Below are 20752 nucleotides of genomic sequence, written 5' to 3'. Positions count from 1 at the left end.
TACCTTGTATACAGAACAGTTTTAACCCTAATCAAGTCTATCTGGGGTTTGTATTAGTATACACTGCCCACTAGTGGACATAAATTGTAAGGACGAGCACTTCTTGGTAGTTCCAAACTGGAAAAAATACCTATATTTTTTTATTTTACTAATGGAGATGACTGAATAATGACCCAAAATTATGTTAATGTGGTTAAGTTTGAAAAAATAAAAATTGGATGTTGTTTATTCCAAAGTCTGACAGAATTTCTTTTGACACAGGCTTTTATTAGTTTTCTATGCAGTGTAAGCTCAGTTTTCTTTAAAATAAATGCTAGAATAGATTACAGTCAGTGATTCTGTAAGTTCTACAATACATCAATTTTAAAAGGATGAGACCTAAACTCTGCTGGTGTTCATGGTGGTAGTACCAGTTATAACCACCAGAGGGCATTTTCTTACAATAAGTGCTTTACAGAACCTTTCAAAGCATGCTACTGGTGCATTTGCATGTGTGTGTGTGTGTGTGTGTGTGTGTGTGTGGCGTGGGGGTTTTCACACTCTCTTTCACGCCTTCCACTTTATTTTCTGTCTGTACAACATTTGGTAAAGATGTGACTTCTGTGTTTATGAACACAGAAGTTCCCTAAGTGGCTGGTGCCTGAGGCTGCTGCACACATGGCAAAGTAGTTGAGATTGTGTGCAAGTGCTGAAGGGAACATTTGTTCATTTTAGACGTGTGGACAGGATGATCTAGTAGCCAGGATTAGACTGCTTATAAAGATGCCTGTGCAACTCTCTCGGTTTCATCAAAACAGTAAGCTTCACTACTCATCGTTTAGTTAAACAGTCACTGAAGGTTAAAGTTCAAGGTGAAATTCTTTAGACACCCATAGTGTTTAAGCATGGTAGGTCCAAGAGTCAAGCTAAACTTTTCCTGAGGTGTTTTCAAGAATTCAAGGCCAGTTTCAGAGTTCATCTTCTTTTATCTGCAAGGCTAAGGGATGTTTTGGAACGTCTGGGCTTTGCATGACGGGTAGGTTTTATTTGCATTTTGCTGGAAAAGTTTCATTGAATGGAAACTCACAGCTGAGCGTTGTTGGCATGGCAGTGATATGTGAACGTGACTGGCAAGTGGAGTGGAGCTTAGAGGCATACCAGATGTAAACAGTAAAGCTGAAAGAACCTGATCACCATCAGACACGATGAGTACCAGTCCAGTCAAAGTCCTAGTTCTTTTAGCTTGTCAGTTCGAAGAACGCTGATGGCTTATCCTGCGTAAAAGAAAAAGATATTAGTCTAAATTTCTGTCTGGATCTCTCTCTTTTTTCAAATGTCTCTCTTCTTTGTCCCTTTTTTCTCTGTCCTTCCCATCCTTATCAGTTGCTCTCCCTCTCTTACATATTTTTGGTGTATCTTCTTCCTCTTGAGTCTCCTGTTGCTTAAGTTTCCATGTGTAGCTCTTTCTCTTGCTTCATGCTTTTCCTTTCCTTCTCTGTTTTTTGAAACTTCCACAAGCAGTTGCACAACTTTCTCTGAGGAAAAAACTACTCTCTTCTCCAGCATGTTTGATTGACAGCACCCCTTGCACACTCTGCAGTATTTATGTGTGTTTGTGGGGGGGGTACATGTGTCTTGGCATCAGCCGGTATCTTTTGGATGTTTAATTGCAGCATTTGTTTTTTTATGTAGGCCATATGAGCATGTGAGGGTATGGGTTTTTTTTTTTTTATGTGTATGTGAATGAATGCTGCTTTGGGGAATCACAGCAAAGCCAGTCCAAAGGTTGCGAAAGAGCTCTCACACTGATTCATCTGAGGAGCACAGGCACACGTGGACACACACACACACACAGACACACACATAAACACACAGGGGTTGTGTGTTGACTTAAGAGTTAATGAATGGATGATTGAGGGCTGTAGGGGTTGGGGAGAGCAGTGCCATGGAAACAACCCCTCTTTCCCAGGAAGGGAGTATAGAACAAGAGTTAGAGACAAAGAAAGGGACAGAAATTGAGTGTCTCAGAGACAGAATGAAATTCAGATTGTGTGTACAGAGAGCCAAGGGGGCTGTGGGGCTAACTACTTGAAGCAGTAGCATTCTAAGCGCCAATGAAGCAAGTAGCATGTACTTGACAAGAACCAAGAGAGAGAGAGAAGGAGAGAGGGAGAGAGGGAGAGAAGCAGCTGTTGGAGGAGGAAAGTGAGACAAAGAGGGAGCTAGGGGCTGTCCTTACTTGCTCTTCAGTGTGAGGACTGTATGTGGGAGGAGGCAGAGGGAGAGGGAGGGAAGGAGAAAGAAGGGGAACAAGAAAGGAAAAGAGCAAGCAGGGAGTAGGCAGTATGTTTGGTGTGTAAAAAGATATATATACATCTGAAAGTGTGTGAGCGTGTTGCATAGTTGCGGGCAGTCTCTTCAGCGGCCTCCTCTCCTCCTGTGCTACACTACTTGGGTTGAGGGACCATGCAGCAGGGGTGGGCTCTTTCCTGGCTTGGACCTCTCCTGCTGGGGCTGATGGGGCTCCTGGTGTCAGGCTCAGACTTCCAGCATCACCGATATGACGACATGGTGCGAGCCCTGTTTGCAGTGCAGAATGAATGCCCTTACATCACACGCATTTACAGCATCGGGCACAGTGTAGAGGGTCGGCACCTCTACGTGCTGGAATTCAGTGATAACCCGGGCATCCATGAAGCATGTGAGTAACACCTGATTCATTGTTTGAGTGTCCAGAGTGAATGGGCAGGTTACAATAAACATCAACAGTGTTTTCATTAAGAAAGATACAGATAATAGATAGGTAGTAATAAAGTCCAAGTTAATATGACATTCAGTGTAAATCAAAATGTGAAAATCAGTTAATATGAGTTCAAATTTATATATGACAGCAAACTTATACTCTTCTGTTGCTGCTAAATATCTTCTGAAGCTAATAACCAAACAAGATATGATGTTCCAGTGGCACAGCCAATGGATTTTAAATGATCCTGGCTTTGTAATAGCGAGGCCCTGTTGCTGTCTGCCCCATTTGTTTTGCAGTTTTTGCTGTGGGGAGTGAGGACATAGCTGGCAAGAGACAGAGCAGTCTCTGGGTTTTTCTTGAGGAGATGAAATACCAGTTTTTAATTTGGCTTTATGATGCCCCATTACTGTGTGACCTAACAGTGAAGATGAAAATAAGGAGTTATCCCTAACTGTCTTCTTTGATAAACATCAGTGACGGTATAGTGTGAAAAACTCAAAGTGAATGAAAAAAGGCAAAAGTGAAAGAATTGAGTGAACATCTGTGATTCATTTCAATTTTTGCCATCCAACCACTGACAAAACGTGGGAGTTCAATTTGAATCAACAAGCCTTTAACCATGAACTCGATACTGCAAAAGCTTATTTTTCCCTCCTGTCCTAACCACTGAATCAGCTCTTCAGGTGTTTTTTATTTTTTATTTTTTGCATATTGATAGTGTTTATTTTGAAAGCGTGCAAAATTTATTGTTCTTTCATAGGTGATTTTAATGGTTTCAGCAGCTACTTGAAAAAAATAAAAAACTTGACAACTGCGGAGAATACTTTTTTGGCTGCGGCTGAGCTTGCATTTTTGTTGCATTTGCACACGTAAGGGCTTCCTTCAGTAGAATAGAAGGATGTGCGCCTGTTCTGTTACAAGGTGACCAAGGGTGAAAAACAGGAACCGTGCACTTCATGGAGGGCAGTAACCTGAGGTCTTGTCTGGGTCAACCCTCTTGCACCCATTAGGAAGTTTGTTTCTTTCACATACTGCTCTGAGTGTGTGTGTGTGTATGTGTGTATGTGTGCGTGTTTTTAAAGCAGCATACTAGAGCCAACAGTGTTTTCAGAACTCACAGCCAGCTGGCCTCATCTTAAAGAAAAGGAGGTGAATTGCAGTGCCAAGCTGCCATTTGAGTGCCTGAAGTAATTAGTAAAGGGTGTTCATAAATTTGGAAGGATCTGCTCACCCACACAATAGCCAGCACCCAAAAACCCATAATTACTTTTCAAGTGAGCAGCAGAAGTGCATGTCACAACAAAAAAGAAAGTGTTAAGGGCATACTGTAAAATCATAACTACAAGACGAACACATTTCAAAAGTTACACCATTTATGGTTTTCTTCAGATTTCAGTGGTAGTTTTGGGGGCTCTTGGTTCGCTGAATGCTGCTGTAGTGATTAATGAAGGGCCCCCCTGGGAGGAGGGAAACCCCATACAAAGGAGGAGGCTGTTTGGATAGGTGGTTCACCCAGTCAGTGACAGACACCTATAGGAATGCCAGATGACCAAATAATTGAATCAGTTCTAATCAGAGTTCACCTTTTTCAGACCCCTCCTTATCAGAAAACTGAAATAGCGTAAAAAAACAAACAAACATTAGGTTCATCAAAATCCTTAAAACATTTGAGAGGACAATTTAATACACTTTGAGGTCTCGCTGCTACAGTCAAACTTTGTCTGGTATGACCAGCAGCTCACAGTGGTTACTGTTAACTAGAGGGCAAAGCTCCACATGAAAGTCACCTCAAAGTCTGTTTACAGGCTTTGCAGAGTACTGCTGCATATGTGAAAAATTTATTTGAATTCTTTTGTGCCTCAAGTGATGTCACTACAGTGTTTGGAGATGTGTGTATTCTGTTTTGACGCCCCATTCCACTAGTTCTTAGCCAGGCAGCCTAATTATAATGCCCTTGAAGCAAATGACTCAAGACAATCTTGGTAAATGAAAAGAAAGTCAAAGTGCCTTTACAGAGTAAATGAAAGTTATGGCCATTGTTGACCAAAAATTTACATAGATATTAATCACGTAAAGTGGTGATCAGTATGTGCTCAAGCAGTCATTTTGACCTCATGCCCCCCTCCTTTCCACTTTCTCCCCAGTGGAGCCGGAGTTCAAGTATGTGGGCAACATGCACGGCAATGAAGTGCTCGGCCGTGAGCTGCTCATTAAGTTCTCCCAGTTTCTGTGCGAGGAGTATCGGGCCAGAAATCAGCGGATCATGAGACTGATCCATGACACACGTATCCACATCCTGCCCTCCATGAACCCAGATGGCTACGAAGTGGCTGCCAGACAGGTAACGCACACTTTAATATACATGTGCGCACCGGGCCTCCACGAGAACCAGGGGAAGAACTCCCTCAGGAGCAGCACTGAATGTTCTTGTTACACCATCATTTACCACTTGTAGAGAAAAAGTTTCCACATTTTTTTCTTTAATGTGTTCACTCCAGTTAATGTCACACTGAGAAACTGAATACCTGCATGTGAAATCACAGTTCAGTACACAGATCCAACACATATCACTTTGGACTCAATTTGAGAACATATATTTGAATGTATATGATTTGATTTCAAATCTGCATGTGTGTGTGTTAAAGTTGAGTAACAGTCAAACACTATTAGGTAATTTCCTTACACTATTTGCTAATGTCTTTAATAATCTCATCTATCAGCACTGGCTTTCCTACCAGGGGGTAATTATATTGGCTGTGAAACAACAGACACACATGCAACCCCAATCCATGCCCCCCTCCACCCACACTCCCACACACACAAAGTCTCTTTGAGACTAATTATATGTCCTGCAGAGGCCAGTTGCCAGTCCCTCTCTGTGCCACTCAGACAACACACGCACGCCACACTATAATTTGCTGTATCGACAGATGTTTGGGTGCAGCAGCATCTGGATGACAATGGGAAGGCAGTTTTAGTTTCCAGCATCCTTGATTGCACATTGCTGAATTTGGGTAGTAATTGAGCTTTGAGGAAAAACAACACTTTCACTCTCATGGCATGATAACTGAACGCTTTAAACAGCTCTATACAGAGTTCAGGCAGTTCTTTCAGTCTTGAAACAGCCTGTATAAACCTACACGGAAAGACTTGCAAATATTATGCAGACTGAGCACAATTTTTTTTATTATGCTAAGACTGTCCAAAAAGAGACAATTTCACAGACTCTCCTTTACAATCAGTAAAAAAGTCTTTTTTAGACTGATACTCAGCAATAAAAAACAAACAACAATGGTCATCTTTAAAGTCACAACAAAGCAAAAAAAAAGAATGAACATTTCAGAGCATTCTGGGTTCTGAATGCCTTGAAATGGTTCTGAATATTAGAGGTTTCAAGAATTCATGAAAATACAGAAACCCGAAAAGCCAAAACATGTTATTTGTATCACTCTACTGGAAAAAAAAAAAAAACAATGTAACCCAACAGCAGTTGCTGTTTTTTTATGTTTTGATCAACAGGGTCCGGAGTTCAACGGCTACCTGGTGGGTCGAGGGAACGCCAGAGAAATTGATCTGAACCGGAACTTTCCAGACCTGAATGCACTCATGTATTACTACGAGAAAACCAATGGGCGAAACCACCACCTGCCCCTGCCAGACAACTGGGAGCAGCAGGTCAGTGCTACTGGATAAACACTGAAGACACACATACAGAAGACACCATTTACCTACATGTGTGCATATGGATGTGTGCATGTGTGTAGAAATATGTGCATGTGTGGGAGAGACAGGAAGATGGATGAGGACATTTGTCCTGCTTGTGTGAGTGTTTACAGTGCCATGTATCGTTTATGTTGTAAGTTTGATGTAACATAAGACACTACAGTCTAGAATATACAGTTAGATGTCAAAGTTTACAGTGACCTTTAAACGTTACGACAAAAGACAGTTTAACATTTATTAAGCAATCTGACATAAACACTTCAGTAAATTCAGTGACATCTACTTATAGTATCAGGGCCCCTTGAAATATCTGGCAAAAACATAACCACAGGCAGGTACCTGACTATACCCGACATCGTGTTGTTTTAGTTGTCAATGCTATAGTAATATGAACAGACAATATAGTAGGGATCGTATATAATGTAAGTGCTGTCACATTAACAGTGAAATATGTCTAGTCACGATGTGGCACACTGTAGCCTCAGTGTCCACAATCATCATAATGCAAATGTCCAAAAAGACTGAGCCCTGTGAAGATATATAAATGGTTTAAACCACAGTCAGAGGGGCACATACTGTACATGAGCTATTGGTTGCAGGTATAATCAGTAAAGTGTGTAATCTCCCTAAAACAAACTTACTAAGCACATTTTGACTGCATTCATAGTAACTACATTAAAAAGGAGTAATTACAGTATCATTCAACAGATATTCAAATCAAATTCTTTTTTTTTTTTTTTTTACAATTTACTAGTTCCTGTGCAGCAAATCCATTCAGAAAACTAAATCACAGGTCTTCACCATTGTTGGCTGGCTTTCTACTCACAGGACTGCCACCTGAAAGGGATCCACAGAAGAGTAACTGGTTACTTGAAGTGTGTGTACGTGTTTGGATATGTAATTGTACACCATTGTGACAGCTCAAGCTTTAAAGCATGTCTGCCTGTATATAAAGATCAACAGATAATAAATACCTGCCAGTCCTCAAAACAGAAATCCCACTGCTGGTTCCAACTGGTGCCTTCAAGGCCAGTGGGCTCTCATCGGCATGATTGTTCTCGAACAGAGCCAGACTGTGTTTATTGTCCTACATACCTGATTCAAGGAGCGGTATTACTGCTTGTCTCCATGCATGATGTACGACTAGGAGCTTAGGATAGTTAGTGCAGTGCTGACAGAGAAAATAAATGGGAGCCTAAACTGGAATTTAAAAGTTGGAGATGTTTGAAGTGTTGCAAAGGAGATTCCATCTTTTTAGGTCATGTGTGTCAAAGGTGCATTTGTCCAAATAACCAGCCAAAAGAAGCCAACAGTTCTAGGTGAAAAGAAATCCAGATGTCTTTTGTCAGCCGATGCTGTTTGGCTAAGGTCTGAAACTAAGTGAAGTCTGTGTGTATTCTTTAATATAGGTAACAAGATGATATACAGTAGGCCTGATAGACACTAATATAACATGGTTATACCATATTTCATGGTTGAATATGTGATGAAGGCTAATGAAATATGTAATTACTGCACTACAGTGCAATGAGTACTTAGAGTCAGCATGTTTTTGTATGTGTGTATAAACAGATTCATATATCATGTAGACTGTCCAGTAGGTAAATGAGTCCTAAATGTTAAACTGTGCCCACAGGTCGAACCAGAAACTTTGGCCGTCATAAAATGGATGCAAAACTACAACTTTATCTTGTCAGCCAACCTGCACGGAGGAGCTGTCGTGGCCAATTACCCCTTTGACAAGTCACGAGATCCCCGCATTCGAGGAAGGACCACATATGCAGCCACGCCAGATGACAAGCTCTTCAGACAGGTGTGCTGGAGAATAACAGTTCTCTGTCTATAAGTTAGATCTGTTGTATGTGTATGAAAACATGTTGTTGATGACTGGACACATTTGCATTTGATAACAGCTGGCGAGGACCTACTCATATGCTCACAGCTGGATGCACAACGGCTGGAACTGTGGGGACTTCTTTAATGAGGGGATCACTAACGGGGCCAGCTGGTACTCTCTGTCCAAAGGTAAGCAACCCCTCTGTTTTTGAGCTGCAGGCAACAAATAAACTAGAATTAAATACCAGACCAGACTAGACGACAATTATGAATTCATGAAAATCATGTAACTATTACTACTTATTTCCCCTCAAGCACATTCTTTATATACATACAAAATTCCATCCAGGTAAAGAACGTGCACTATCATTCTTGTTCCAAAAAAAGACAAGGCCATATGCATGAATGATGGCACTGACATAGACTTGAATGAAGAGCCTTGAATGGCTTGTCAGGGAACGTTTTCTCAGTGTCATCATGATATCTCTGACTCTGTCAGAGGCCTCTGTGTTGTCTTCTTGCCTTTAACCTTTTCACCTCCAGTACAGCTGCTCTCATATTTACCCCACATTTTAGCTGCTCAGGTTTGTAAATGACACCACATCAACTGCTGTCAAACTGTTGAAATGATAAATAGAGTAGCTGGCATGTTTTTAATGGACTAGTCCATTAAAATTTACATTTTAGCCAAGGGTACTCATCAGTACAGCAGAACTCATTTATCAGCCCCCTGTGTTATCATGCTGTTGCCACATGATCCCAGAAATACCTTAATTTAAAATCCACATCCTCCCTCATTTGGTTTATGGATTGGGAACATTCTTTTAACCTTTGCTTAATACTTACAGTAAAATTTTACTATTGAATTCTTGGAAGTTACAGAACAGGCAGTTTATCACACTGTCTGGACATGTGTTTCATTCCAGCTCTGTTAATGTGAAGCTGCAGCAATAACAGTAGTAGAAGTTTTTTTTTTTGATTGCTAAAGCCTCATCTGGACTGATCTGGATTCTTCCATGGAATGTGAATGTGAAGGGCTTAACAGCTGAATCATGCGAGCTTTTGAAATGAATGAAAACACCCACAGTCACATTTTGTAGGAGCATGTTATATTTATTTTAGCAACTCCTTTTGGCCCCAGGTGTTATGTCATGGTCTATGAGGTTACATTTACACATTCCCTACCAATCCTGACCACAAATGCATTAGGATTTGATGATCCTTTGGGCTGTTTTCTATACTTTCCCAGCAACACATAACCACTGTGTATAGGCTTAGAAAGGCTTTGAAAAAGCCAGTCTGATTCTGGGTGTATCGATTTCCATGAAAGATGAAACTGCTTTCAAACAACATAGGAAAGTTTTGCTCCCATGGCTTCTCAGTCAAATGTAATAAATTCCACTTTTTTATGAATCTAGACAGTCCCTTCATGATTCTAAGTGGGGGAACTCTCTCTATATATATATACAAATGTGCTCAATTTTAAAGAAATAATATGTAATAATAGACTTTTAATCTGTCACAAATACCTGTGAATGTTTCAGGCATGCAGGACTTCAACTACCTGCACACCAACTGTTTTGAGATCACCCTGGAGCTGAGCTGTGACAAGTTCCCTTCAGCATCAGCGCTACCCAGTGAATGGATGGGTAATCGAGAAGCACTGGTTTCATACCTGGAACAGGTCAGAACAGATGCAGCTTGGCAGATTTCAGTTACGCCAATAGTGTTACCAATTTCCAACTTAATGCACACAGCATAAACACACAGACATAATGTTCAGTTACACACAAAAACCCAGAGTCAGACCTCCAGTACTTTGGCTTCTTGTAAATACTGGGTGGGATTCCCTGGATGAAGTGACTCAGAATGAGCTGCAATAAATTCAGTGTAATACAAGTAAACTGACTTTAACCCGCCATCAAGTGTGAAAAAAGGATTCGGTTTGAAGACAAAACCTCCTTTATCCCACTGAGATAAAATACAGTGATGCATTGCCACTAATACTGTTTCTAGAGCCACAAGGGAGTGCTCAGAAAGGTATACTTTTACCACAGCACTGATTAAACAAACCAATATGAACAGGCCTGTAGATACTGCTGTGGTCTTGTTACACTCTATGTCTGTTGCAGACCACTGAGACTGGGGAAGGCTAATACATGTAAGGTCCAAGGCTTTGGCAATTTGCTTTGGAAACGTAGTTTATGACCTGATATAACCTGTAATTGGTGCAGTGTTCTATTGCAGCATTCAGAAACAAAGCTATCCATGGTCTCGCTTACGTAACTTATTACCAGCACATGTTGCATCTTATATGTTGGGTGGTGCAAAATTTACAAAAAGCTATAATAATGCGTTTCACTTTTTCAGGTGCATCATGGGATCAAAGGCATGGTGTACGATGAAAACAACAACCCTATTGGCAACGCTGAAATCTCAGTAGCTGGCATCTACCATGATGTGACCAGCGGTAAGAAATAGTTGGAGAGTTGCCAGTTCACTGTTGTACAGATGTGGCTGTTATTCTTGTCAGTGTTTTACTCCTTGGCCCCATTGTTGAAGAAATATGTGAGCGGAGCCATAGCAAACAATCTGCTGTTGTCTTTCCCAGTATTGTTCAATAACAAAACGATTGAAAAAAATCAATGACAAAAAAAAAGTGACTTTTCAGAGTCAAAATCTTTGTGTAGGAGAAACTCTGATTGTGAAAATGAAATAATACATAGGATCAATCCTCACACTGGAACAATCCTCACATCCTCTAGTGGTCAGTGGTAGAAATGCACTTTTTGCAACAAGAAAATACTTTTATGAATGCAGGACTATCATTCGAAAATGAGTATTTTACATTTTAATATTGCTGCGTATGCAATGGATCAGAATACTTCTCCCAGCACTATGTAATATGAAATTTGAGCTGTTTTAACCTTCCATTAATCTCACTGTGTATTCTTCTGCAGGAGTGGATGGTGACTATTTCAGACTGCTGTTACCAGGCACCTACACTGTGACAGCTTCTGCACCAGGTTACCTCCCCTCCACCAGCACTGTCACAGTGGGACCAGCTGAGGCCATACTGGTGTGTTTTTGATGCTGCACATCTAAGGAATCTAATTACTGATTCACAGTTTAACCCACTAATTTACTCATTGGTGGAAAGTTTGTTTCTGTATGTTCATGTGCACTGAATGTGCATGTTGACACTTTGTTCTTTATCTCTTCCCTGACAGCTTCATTTTTACTTGAAAACAGCACCAAAACAAAACCTGAAAGTGAAGCCCCACACCGGCAAGAAGAACCTCTCAGCTCACAAGGCCCCCTTAAAACTCGGCCCTAGATGAGTCATGGACAATAATTTAGACTTTAAAAGGTCCACTTAAACATAAACACACATTCATACACACATATAAGAAATATGGAAATGATAAAAGACCATAATATATATATGTAATTTTATCTTTGTAGTCCCATGATTATACATTTCAAACCTCTTTGTTTTTCTTTGTTTTTGTTGATAAATATAAAGTGTTTGTCTGTATTTGTTGCAAACCTGGTGTATTTATGTAACAGTGTTGATTTGTATGAATACAACTATCCTGTATTTGTAAGGGACTTTTTTATTTTGATTATTATAATTTGATGAAAATTGAAAGTCAAAATAAAAGACTGATTTTGTCTCTCATAATTTACTCTAGTTATATATTGTTTTTAGTTGTTTCTGTCTGATTATTATTATTCTTTAAGGCGCAATACTGTCAACATTATATACCTACACTCAGAGTATACCTAGATGTTTTAATATATATCCTTTCAGTCCAGGCCAAGCCCTATAAAAATACGGAGTACATGAAGTACAAAAAAACAAAAGCCTAAATTCACAAAGTTAAATACAGTCAAATGAATATCATTACAGCAAAAAGCACCATGTAAAGCTCAGGTGGCTCTTGTTTGAGCAGCAGCATACCTTCTGGATGCTTGTAGCAGATGTAGCTACAAAGTTATGCAATACCATGTTTCAACTACTTATGTCGTCCTAAACCTGGTGTTAAAACCATGTTTGTATTGTATTGATGTATTTCTTAATGATGACTCATTAACAACACACATCTTGGCATTTATAAAAGCAGTGGAAAGTTTCAACCCTTTTCTGCACTTGAGGAAATCCTGTGTGAGTCACTGCTGATCAAATATACAGCAGTAGATGTCACTGTATTACTTCAATTTTCCATCAAAAGGCAGTAATACAGGCCTTTTCACTCTGTCTTGTGTTTGAGTAACAACCAGTTTGGCTGATACAGTTCAACATAAAAAACTGTATTTCATGTATCTGACTAATGTGATGGTCCTGTACACTTCTAGATGCATCATAATGATCTTGTCTGTAATGATCATTATAGTATCCCATGGTGCAAAAATGCTCACAAAGGCTATTTCCAGTATCTGTATGTGTTGACAGCTGACTTAATATATTGGGTAATCATTTCAAAGAAGGCTTTGACCAGCCAGATCTAGGAAAAATGGCCTTTTCCTCTTTCCTGTTAATCAAAAAGAAAAGTTATTCCTGTACTCAGTAACGTTTGAGAATGGTGCAGGAAAACAAGTAGACAGAAATCTTGGTTGAGAGTTGAGTCCTGTCTTAAATCCAGTCTTTAATCCAGGCTTTAATATATTTATAGTGGAATCTACAAAATGAAAATGCACAGAACATAATAATCATGATCATGTACATATTAATGAACCATAACAATTTTAGCACATGGTTCCTCTCCATGGGCAAACAGAAAGCAGTATCATGTAGTACTGATACCTGCATTGCTTGTTTCTGTTATTAGCTGAGGAAACATCAAAACAGAAGAAACAGAAAAAGAGAGAGAGAGAGAGAAACAAAGAAAGAAAGAATGAACCTGATAGGACAGAAGTTCTACACAGTAACAGGACGAATCCCCAACTTCCTGGAGGTGGCAGCAAAGGCCAGGATAACATCGGAGCAATTCAATAAAATGAATGGACATACTTATTCTCATCAGTATTTGCTCTACTCTTAATTTAGATTTATGAATATTTTTGGCAGTGTAAACATTTGTTAATCAATATGTTAAATCCAAAGCTCACTTGTTTCATGCAATCTTCATCTTGCAGATTCTACTACAAGGTTTAACGTGACTGATATGAAAATGATGGTTCAAAAGGGCTGTTTTCAATAGTATGATAGTTTTTGTGGATAGTATTCATCCTTAATGAAAAAAAGATCCTCTAAACCAAACAAAAGACGCCTTTTCATACTGGACTCTCAAGAGTGGTCTAAACTCTTAAACATCACTTCCCTCAACCCTCACAATAGCATCTCTCTGACAAACAGGAAAAAGGAAAAGCGTAATTCACTGGGCAAACTGTGAATTTATGACAGTGATACAGAGTTTCCCAGAAGAAAAACATGGAGCCGCACTCAATGAATTAAACATGAGGAGACACATATCATATTAGGTGAGGTGTTAAATTTCAGGCATAAGCTTAATCAAGAGTGGAATATTATAAAACAACACTATAGTATGATAGATTAGTAACTATTAATATAACTTTGAGCAAGCATGGTGGTCAGGGGCGCCACTGTCATTATGTAGTGGAAATAATTATGGTAGAGCAGTGGATTTTTTTTTTCCATGAAAGAATGTGAGAATTAAACTGTTTGGTATGTTCACAGATGAAAGATGACTCATAGCTGATCTGTAAGTAATAGTCATATAACATCAAACCCAATGTCACGATAACATTGAGTCACGATTACACTGAGTCACAAACAAACCATGAATTCATTGATCACTGACATCAATTCTATTAGATTAGATTAGATTAGATTAGATTAGATTAGATAAACTTTATTGATCCACAAGGGAAATTCCTTGGTCTAAGCAGGTCAGTTACACACAAACACTCTTGAAAAAATGTAAAATAATTAAAATAGAATAGAATATAGAACATAATGAAAAAAAAAAAAAAATCAGTCCAGTGACTGGAATAACTGTGCATAATCATGTCATTTTTTGCCTGCACATCACAGCTAATGTTTCTCAGTGGAAAAACAATAGGATGAGTGTGCAACAGCCAATGTATTCTGTGCCCACAAAGCATTATAGTGACGATAAACTGGCAACAAGTATTCAAAGACAACAATAGATCCATATAGTGGCTTGAATGAAAGTGGTCACTGTGAGAGAAGACAAAGCCAGTGTTTCATAGACTGACACTGATCTGGAGTGTTCTCAGCTGTAGTGTCTGTGTGTGAGAGAGCTGTAACTTGTTCTTGTGTACACTTAGCTGGCCAAATGTGGCGTCAATGAAGCCCACCAGCAGTCCTAGAGTGCCAGACATCTCCCACACTGACTTCCCCACATTCAGTGAATCAGAGTTTATGGAGAAGTTCTAGGAAATTTGTGGAAATGATACTACTAAGTACTCTAAAAATATGTATTTATTTCTAAAGTACATCATCACAAAGCTGAAAAGCTCAATTTTCTGCAGTTAATGAAAACCAGATTTTCAAAGATGCATCTTTTTCACCAGACACTTCTGATATAATTATATAATGAAAAATATAATAGTATAATGTATTATGTTAGAAATAAATGCAAATTTTAGTTGCATCATTTTCTCATTATTAATATCAGAATCAGCTTTATTGGCCAAGTTTGTGCACACAAACAAGGAATGTGACTCCGGTTCACTAAGCTCTCAATATACAAAAATGAACATAAAAGTTCAACTTTAAAAAACATATGACTTAAAAAAGAAACTAAATTTAAACAAAGTAGAAATTAGAAGTTATATGTACAAGGGACACGTATATAAGTTCGGATCTTTATGCCACTAAGTCCTGAACGTGAGTGGAGCAGTTTAGCATGTCAGAACTGGAATTATATGCACATAACTAAACAAAACACATGATATAATGGCCATGTTATACTATCTGCAACTTACTAAAAATATATCAGACTGTTTAGGCTCCACTACATGCTACATACAGAATAAAGCATATCTGTGTTTATGTCTGTGTATAGTAGAATGTGCAAGTATGTGTGTATGTAAATGAGTTTTGTGTGTTTTTGTATTGCTTCTCGTATTTTTCCCCATTTCTGCCCCAGCACTTGGAGGCAAAAGTGTCAGACTAGCTGAGTTTCCTGTAATTGTTCAGCACATACAAAATGACATATGAGGAAGCTCTCATTATTGCAGACACTGCAAAAAATTTGGCTTCAGTGTCTCAAACCACAACACACAATGACCATAGCTGGGAAAAGGGTTGCCAGATGTCATGCAACAACTATGATTGTCAACTTTTTCATTGTCTTAGTGATTCTAAATCAAAGAGCCGCAAGTTTGGGGAGAAATCCATAAAACACAGTGCTGGGTTGTTGACAAGCTTTATTACAGGGACGCTTTAACTTTTCTACACCATGTTTGCAACAGCTACTTCTTTTTTTTTTTATTAACCTTGACTTGTTGAGATGCTTAACTGCACCAAACATAACAGGAATTCAAACTAAAGATAATAATAATAAAAAAAACAATTTTGACTATAAGTGAACTTATATGTGACATGAATAAAATTCAGAAGAGATGATTTAGTTCAGTTAAGTGGCTTGTTTGGATATTAACTAAAAGAATGACCGCTGTGAACAGTATTTGGTGAATATTGGTGAGGGTGGAGTGGACAGTCCAAACATGTGCTGACCTGCACAGGAATGATGTCATGAATTGAGGAAATGTTTTTTAAAGCAGAGCTTGTGAAATCCTTACATACACAGGGTGACACTATTAGATGGCATTGCATCATTACTACTGAATAAATTATAGAGCGCTGGACACTGGTAAATCCTAAATGTTGTGGCCTTGCTCACTATTGCATTGTGCCACTGATTATTAGACCAGCAACACATGAGATCAGTCATGTCCTGCACGTTCAGACGCACGTTCCTTTCTTTTCAGTCAGGCAGCAGCCGAGTCAGCCACGGATCTCTGGAAAAAGTGGGTGGCGTTGTTGTATGTAGGCATGGAGAGACGCACGGCGACTCTGCTGCTGCCGTTAGTGATTTGATGACAGCTGATTCTGCGGAGACGCACGGTCGGGACTCTTTCTGCTGCCAGCATGTTGTCTTAGCCTTCCCCCTGAAACTAAGCAGATCTCCCCGGGAACGATGAGTCTGTGCGCCGCCCCGAAGCTGTGGAAAGCGTAGCTGCTGAAAAGTTGTGACGCGGAGGAAAGCGACTCCGCCACACCATCACCAGGCTGAAGAAGTTGGATTTCTTGTCGGACTGGATGTAACGGCCCGATTGCACATTTTCTGCTGGATGCGCAACCACGTTACAGGCAAGAAAAGCTCAATCCTTTAACTTTTACTTCATTTACAGCCAGAGCCAGAGGCAGACGAGCTAGAAACCCGTTCATCATGGCATGGGAGAGTCACGGAGAGTCAGAGAAGTTTGAAATGATTTTACATCTGCAATCTCACATTAACTATTGACCATAACAACACTGCGTTTTCCTCCTTTAGACTCGTTTGTAAACGCTGTGTGCTGTAACAGCCAGGTGCTGACAGGCGCACTTTGGACACGACGTGTCCTGCGCGCAGAGACTAAATGCCGATCTGTTTTGGCGAACCGACTAATGACGTGAGCTGAATGAGTGATGGCAGGGAACACAAGTGCTGCAGACCAAATAATCCCCCTGCTGTGCGTCTGTCACCTGTGGTCGCTGCTGTCAGTTGTTCCACCGACAGGAACATCACGCAGACACTGAGCCGAGGGAACACTTGGCACTTGGTGGTCTGGTGTGAAGGACTCTGATGTTTTCTACTCTGTTCTGTTCTAATCTAATCTACTCAATTCTGTTGTTCGTCTCTTCCACTGTTTTTGTTCTCTCCTGTTCAGCTCTGCTCTGTTCCAATCTAATCTATTCAGGTCTTTACAGTTCTGTTCTATTCTGTATTTCCATTCTGCTTTATTTTATTCTACCCTGAATCCTATTCTTTTGTGTTATGCTCTGTTCAGTTTGATTCTATTCTATTCTATTCTATTCTATTCTATTCTATTCTATTCTGTAGCTGGGTAGGGATTGCATTTAATGGTGGCCAATATGAATTCAGTCCACCATTATGAAACGTGTCAAAAGATTGGCCACATTTTCTTGTTCAGTCCAATGTGCCCAAACTTCTGACTGGTAGTGTATGAACTTTTATACATTTAGTTTTTTTTTTTGTACGTGTTTCCAGAAAACGGCCTGTGTTGACAGCTCTGTTCTGTTCAGCATTAGTCTCACTTCATTTTTGCGATTAGACCAGTTTGCGAAAACCTAAATAAGTGTCAATGCAGAGAATACAGCAACTGTAACACACTCGTTTTTATCTGCACAAAATTGGGATTTGTAACTATAGCAATTTTGTTTTGCATCCTTTGATTACACCTGCAGTATAATTTGCAGATTGCACATCTCCAGTCAGGATATGAGTTTAGTTGCTCCACTATCATCACTTTTGTCTCTGTGTTCAAACTTGCTGAGCGTTGGCACTGACCCATACCATAAAGGTTTTTCCTTTTTACTTTGCCTGCAGACACCCAACTACTGATGACTAACTGGGAATGGAAAAGACTTGTTCTGTCTTGTGTACCAGGGCTATACTTGAAAGTGTCTTTTACTTTTCCTTTACCTGAGTCTTACCTGGTAAACAAGCTAGAAAGAAGCTGCTTATTCATCTGTTTAGTCATAGCCTTAATCAAGTGGAGATATCTTTTTCTCTTTAGATGTCCTGCTTTTGTGTTTAGTGTGTAGTCAGGATTTTGGATTCCCATAAACACCCTAAAGACTGAATTATTGAACACTGGGAACAGGATCCAGTATCAACACTTGGTAACAGAGAAACCTGAGATGTTTACATGTCACAAAAACACTATGCACTACCTGTCCCCATAACAGTAGTGTGAATTATCTGATATATGATTATTAGGGCAACCACCCAAAGGTGCTTGAAAATGGTAAAAATATATTCATTATGCATGGGAAAAACAAGAAAATTTCCTTTTTTATCCTATTATGTAATGTGACGATGTGTCAGAGAGAAGGCATAGATGACAACATTCCTTTCGTTCTTTGCTGGCAGCACAATATTAGTTCGCTTGGCTGAATATTTAGGAAAAGGCAGGAGAGAAACGGTGCATTTGTACAATTCATTACATTTAGACAACAATAAGATACATAAATGACAAACATCATCCATCTTAACTATCTACGCTTTGGCCACCATGCAGAGATTGATATTATACAACATAAACCTATGTAGAGGTGCAGGTTTGCATTTCAGCTGTCAGTGATGAAGCTTTACCCTGACTCCACTGTGTTCTTTCTTTAAATCGGGGTAAAACTTGGGCTTTGTGATCTCTGTGCTTATGTTAAACAAGGTAAATAGTAGTTTTATACCCACATAGGATCACACAGTACAGACAGTAATGTCTAGATGTGTATGTTTAGGTACAGCATCTCTGTAAGGGAGCTGTTAAGTGACAGGTTTTCACTGTCGATGAGCTTTGTTTAAACATACACCGTTATTTCCGAGACAGAGCAGTTCATATTTCAAGTCCTATAAGAAAAATGTGTCAACGCAGGCTGTGCTTTTCATTTTTGTTGTCTCTTGATGTTAATGATCTGAAAGTTTGGGTAGAAGAAGTGAGAATGGGGTGGATTTTTCCAAAAAGGCATAATCACTCCCTGTGAATTGATCATGTTTCTGCAGGCATGTCATGATGTTACTCTGAGGGAGAGATCAGTTATGTAACAGCTCATATGCAAACTATTAGGGCTCAGACATGTTTTAAGGGTGCGGCATATCCTTGGGCACCTCTGGGGTCCTGTCAGGGAAAACCCTCTGCCGTCCACACAGATCTGTGTATCCGTGACAACACAGCCTTTGCCCTCTGAGCTCACATGTCTGAGCTCTTCTCCTCACATTGGAAATGTTTATGCAAAAGAGAAGTTCCACCTGGTGTCTGTGTACTTTTGTGTGTGTGTCACACAAGCCATTGATTTTCAACACATGTATGCTTGTAGGAAGGAATGGAGAAACAAACATGGGAGTGGGGTGAGTTATGGAAAAAAAAAAAAGGCAAAAATCAGGATGGAGTCTAAAAAATAATGACGAATGATAAATGACCACACGCTTCGCCCGACTGCAGAGATGCTGGAAAGCAAAACTGGATGAAAATGTGAAGACAGAGGAGGATTTAGATCAATGTGGCAAAAAAAAAAAAAAAAAAAGTGTTTCCAGTCTTTCACAAGGACCCACCCAGGGTTTTCCTCTCCAGTCAGCAGCAACACCTACCATTATGCCATAACGTTCTTCTGCTACAAGCATTAGACTGGCTGAGGTGAGGAAGACGACTGGTTTGAAAGGGATAGTTGGACTTGTCCTGGTCAGTAGGAAAATGAAAACCTATAGTGAGTTTTACTCCAGTTGTATGCAGAGTTTGAGTTTACAAAGGCAAAGAACAAACAGATGATGATGACGATGATATTTTGGGGAAGGCCCGACTGATATGTCATCCTAGGCACAGATGTCATCATTTTGTTTGAGCTGCTGTAAATAGAAGGAACAGTACTTTTGGTTTCTCCATGTTAAAAATAGGGTTTGTGTTTGTTGGAGTTGGTTTGTGAGTGTACAGTACAATATATCTGTGTGCTTTTTCAGCCATTTCTCAGTGTGTTTAGTGTTCACATGTTTAAGTGGTAGAGACGGCTTCGCCAAATATTTCGACAGAGTTTGGCATCTTTCGACATTTTGACTCAGCTTGCCACATGTGTACTTTTCATCCAGCTGGCCGAAGCCACGTAGTGTCGCCTCATCTGGTGGAATTGAATTTTAAAGCCAGACAGCTCTCCTCACTATCCTGCTTGTTTTGAGCAATGATATTAGGGCACATGCTGTTGTGTTTATGAGGATCACTTTTATTAGACAGACACAACATGAAACTTTAAGTGTGGCCTGCATTTAAAGCTAGAACCTTAACCTCATGTGTGAATTAAATCATAAATAATGACTTTCATAATTCAGAATTGGTTGGGAACAATTTAATCTGGTGATTTTGATAAAGAATTTACCCTCTGAGTCATTTTACAAGACAAAATGCAGAACATCCCCTAGTTCCAGCTTCTGTATTTGAATATTTCTATGCTGAGCACAGTTGGGGGGATAATACAAGATGTAACCTTGACCTTTAGATTGAACATTTAAAGACTGATGGTATAAACCAAACATATAATCAATTAAAGGGATATCTGGTCATGAAACTTGAGCCACCATGCTAGCAGAACAACCTCAATTCAATCATTTCAAATGTTTTTTTGTGTGTGTATTGTTTGACAAAAGATAAATAACTCACAGAAGTTGTGTGCTGGGTTTTGATGATATAGTGTTGCAAATATTG

The 20752-nt window shown here is 39.6% G+C and overlaps 2 protein-coding genes across 2 annotated transcripts in view; both read left to right on the top strand.

The window, feature by feature from the left end:
• The first annotated feature begins 2261 nt into the window (after nt 1-2261).
• On the top strand, nt 2262-11969 carry cpn1 (carboxypeptidase N, polypeptide 1). The gene is made up of 9 exons (XM_026316256.2): nt 2262-2680; nt 4870-5066; nt 6245-6400; nt 8085-8261; nt 8362-8473; nt 9829-9968; nt 10655-10754; nt 11245-11363; nt 11515-11969. Exons 1-9 carry the CDS (start codon nt 2446-2448, stop codon nt 11623-11625), a joined length of 1347 nt encoding a protein of 448 aa, XP_026172041.1. The 5' UTR covers nt 2262-2445; the 3' UTR covers nt 11626-11969.
• Nucleotides 11970-16230: 4261 nt separating this feature from the next.
• The window catches only part of dnmbp (dynamin binding protein), a 33916-nt gene continuing 29394 nt past the window's right edge, over nt 16231-20752 (top strand). The window contains exon 1 of the mRNA XM_026315482.2: nt 16231-16649. The gene's annotated coding sequence lies outside the window, so the exon portion shown is untranslated. The remainder of the gene's footprint in view (nt 16650-20752) is intronic.

Source organism: Mastacembelus armatus, chromosome 19 (assembly GCF_900324485.2).
Source record: "Mastacembelus armatus chromosome 19, fMasArm1.2, whole genome shotgun sequence".
Taxonomy (NCBI): Eukaryota; Metazoa; Chordata; class Actinopteri; order Synbranchiformes; family Mastacembelidae; genus Mastacembelus; species Mastacembelus armatus.
This window is presented reverse-complemented; position numbering and strand designations above follow the sequence as displayed.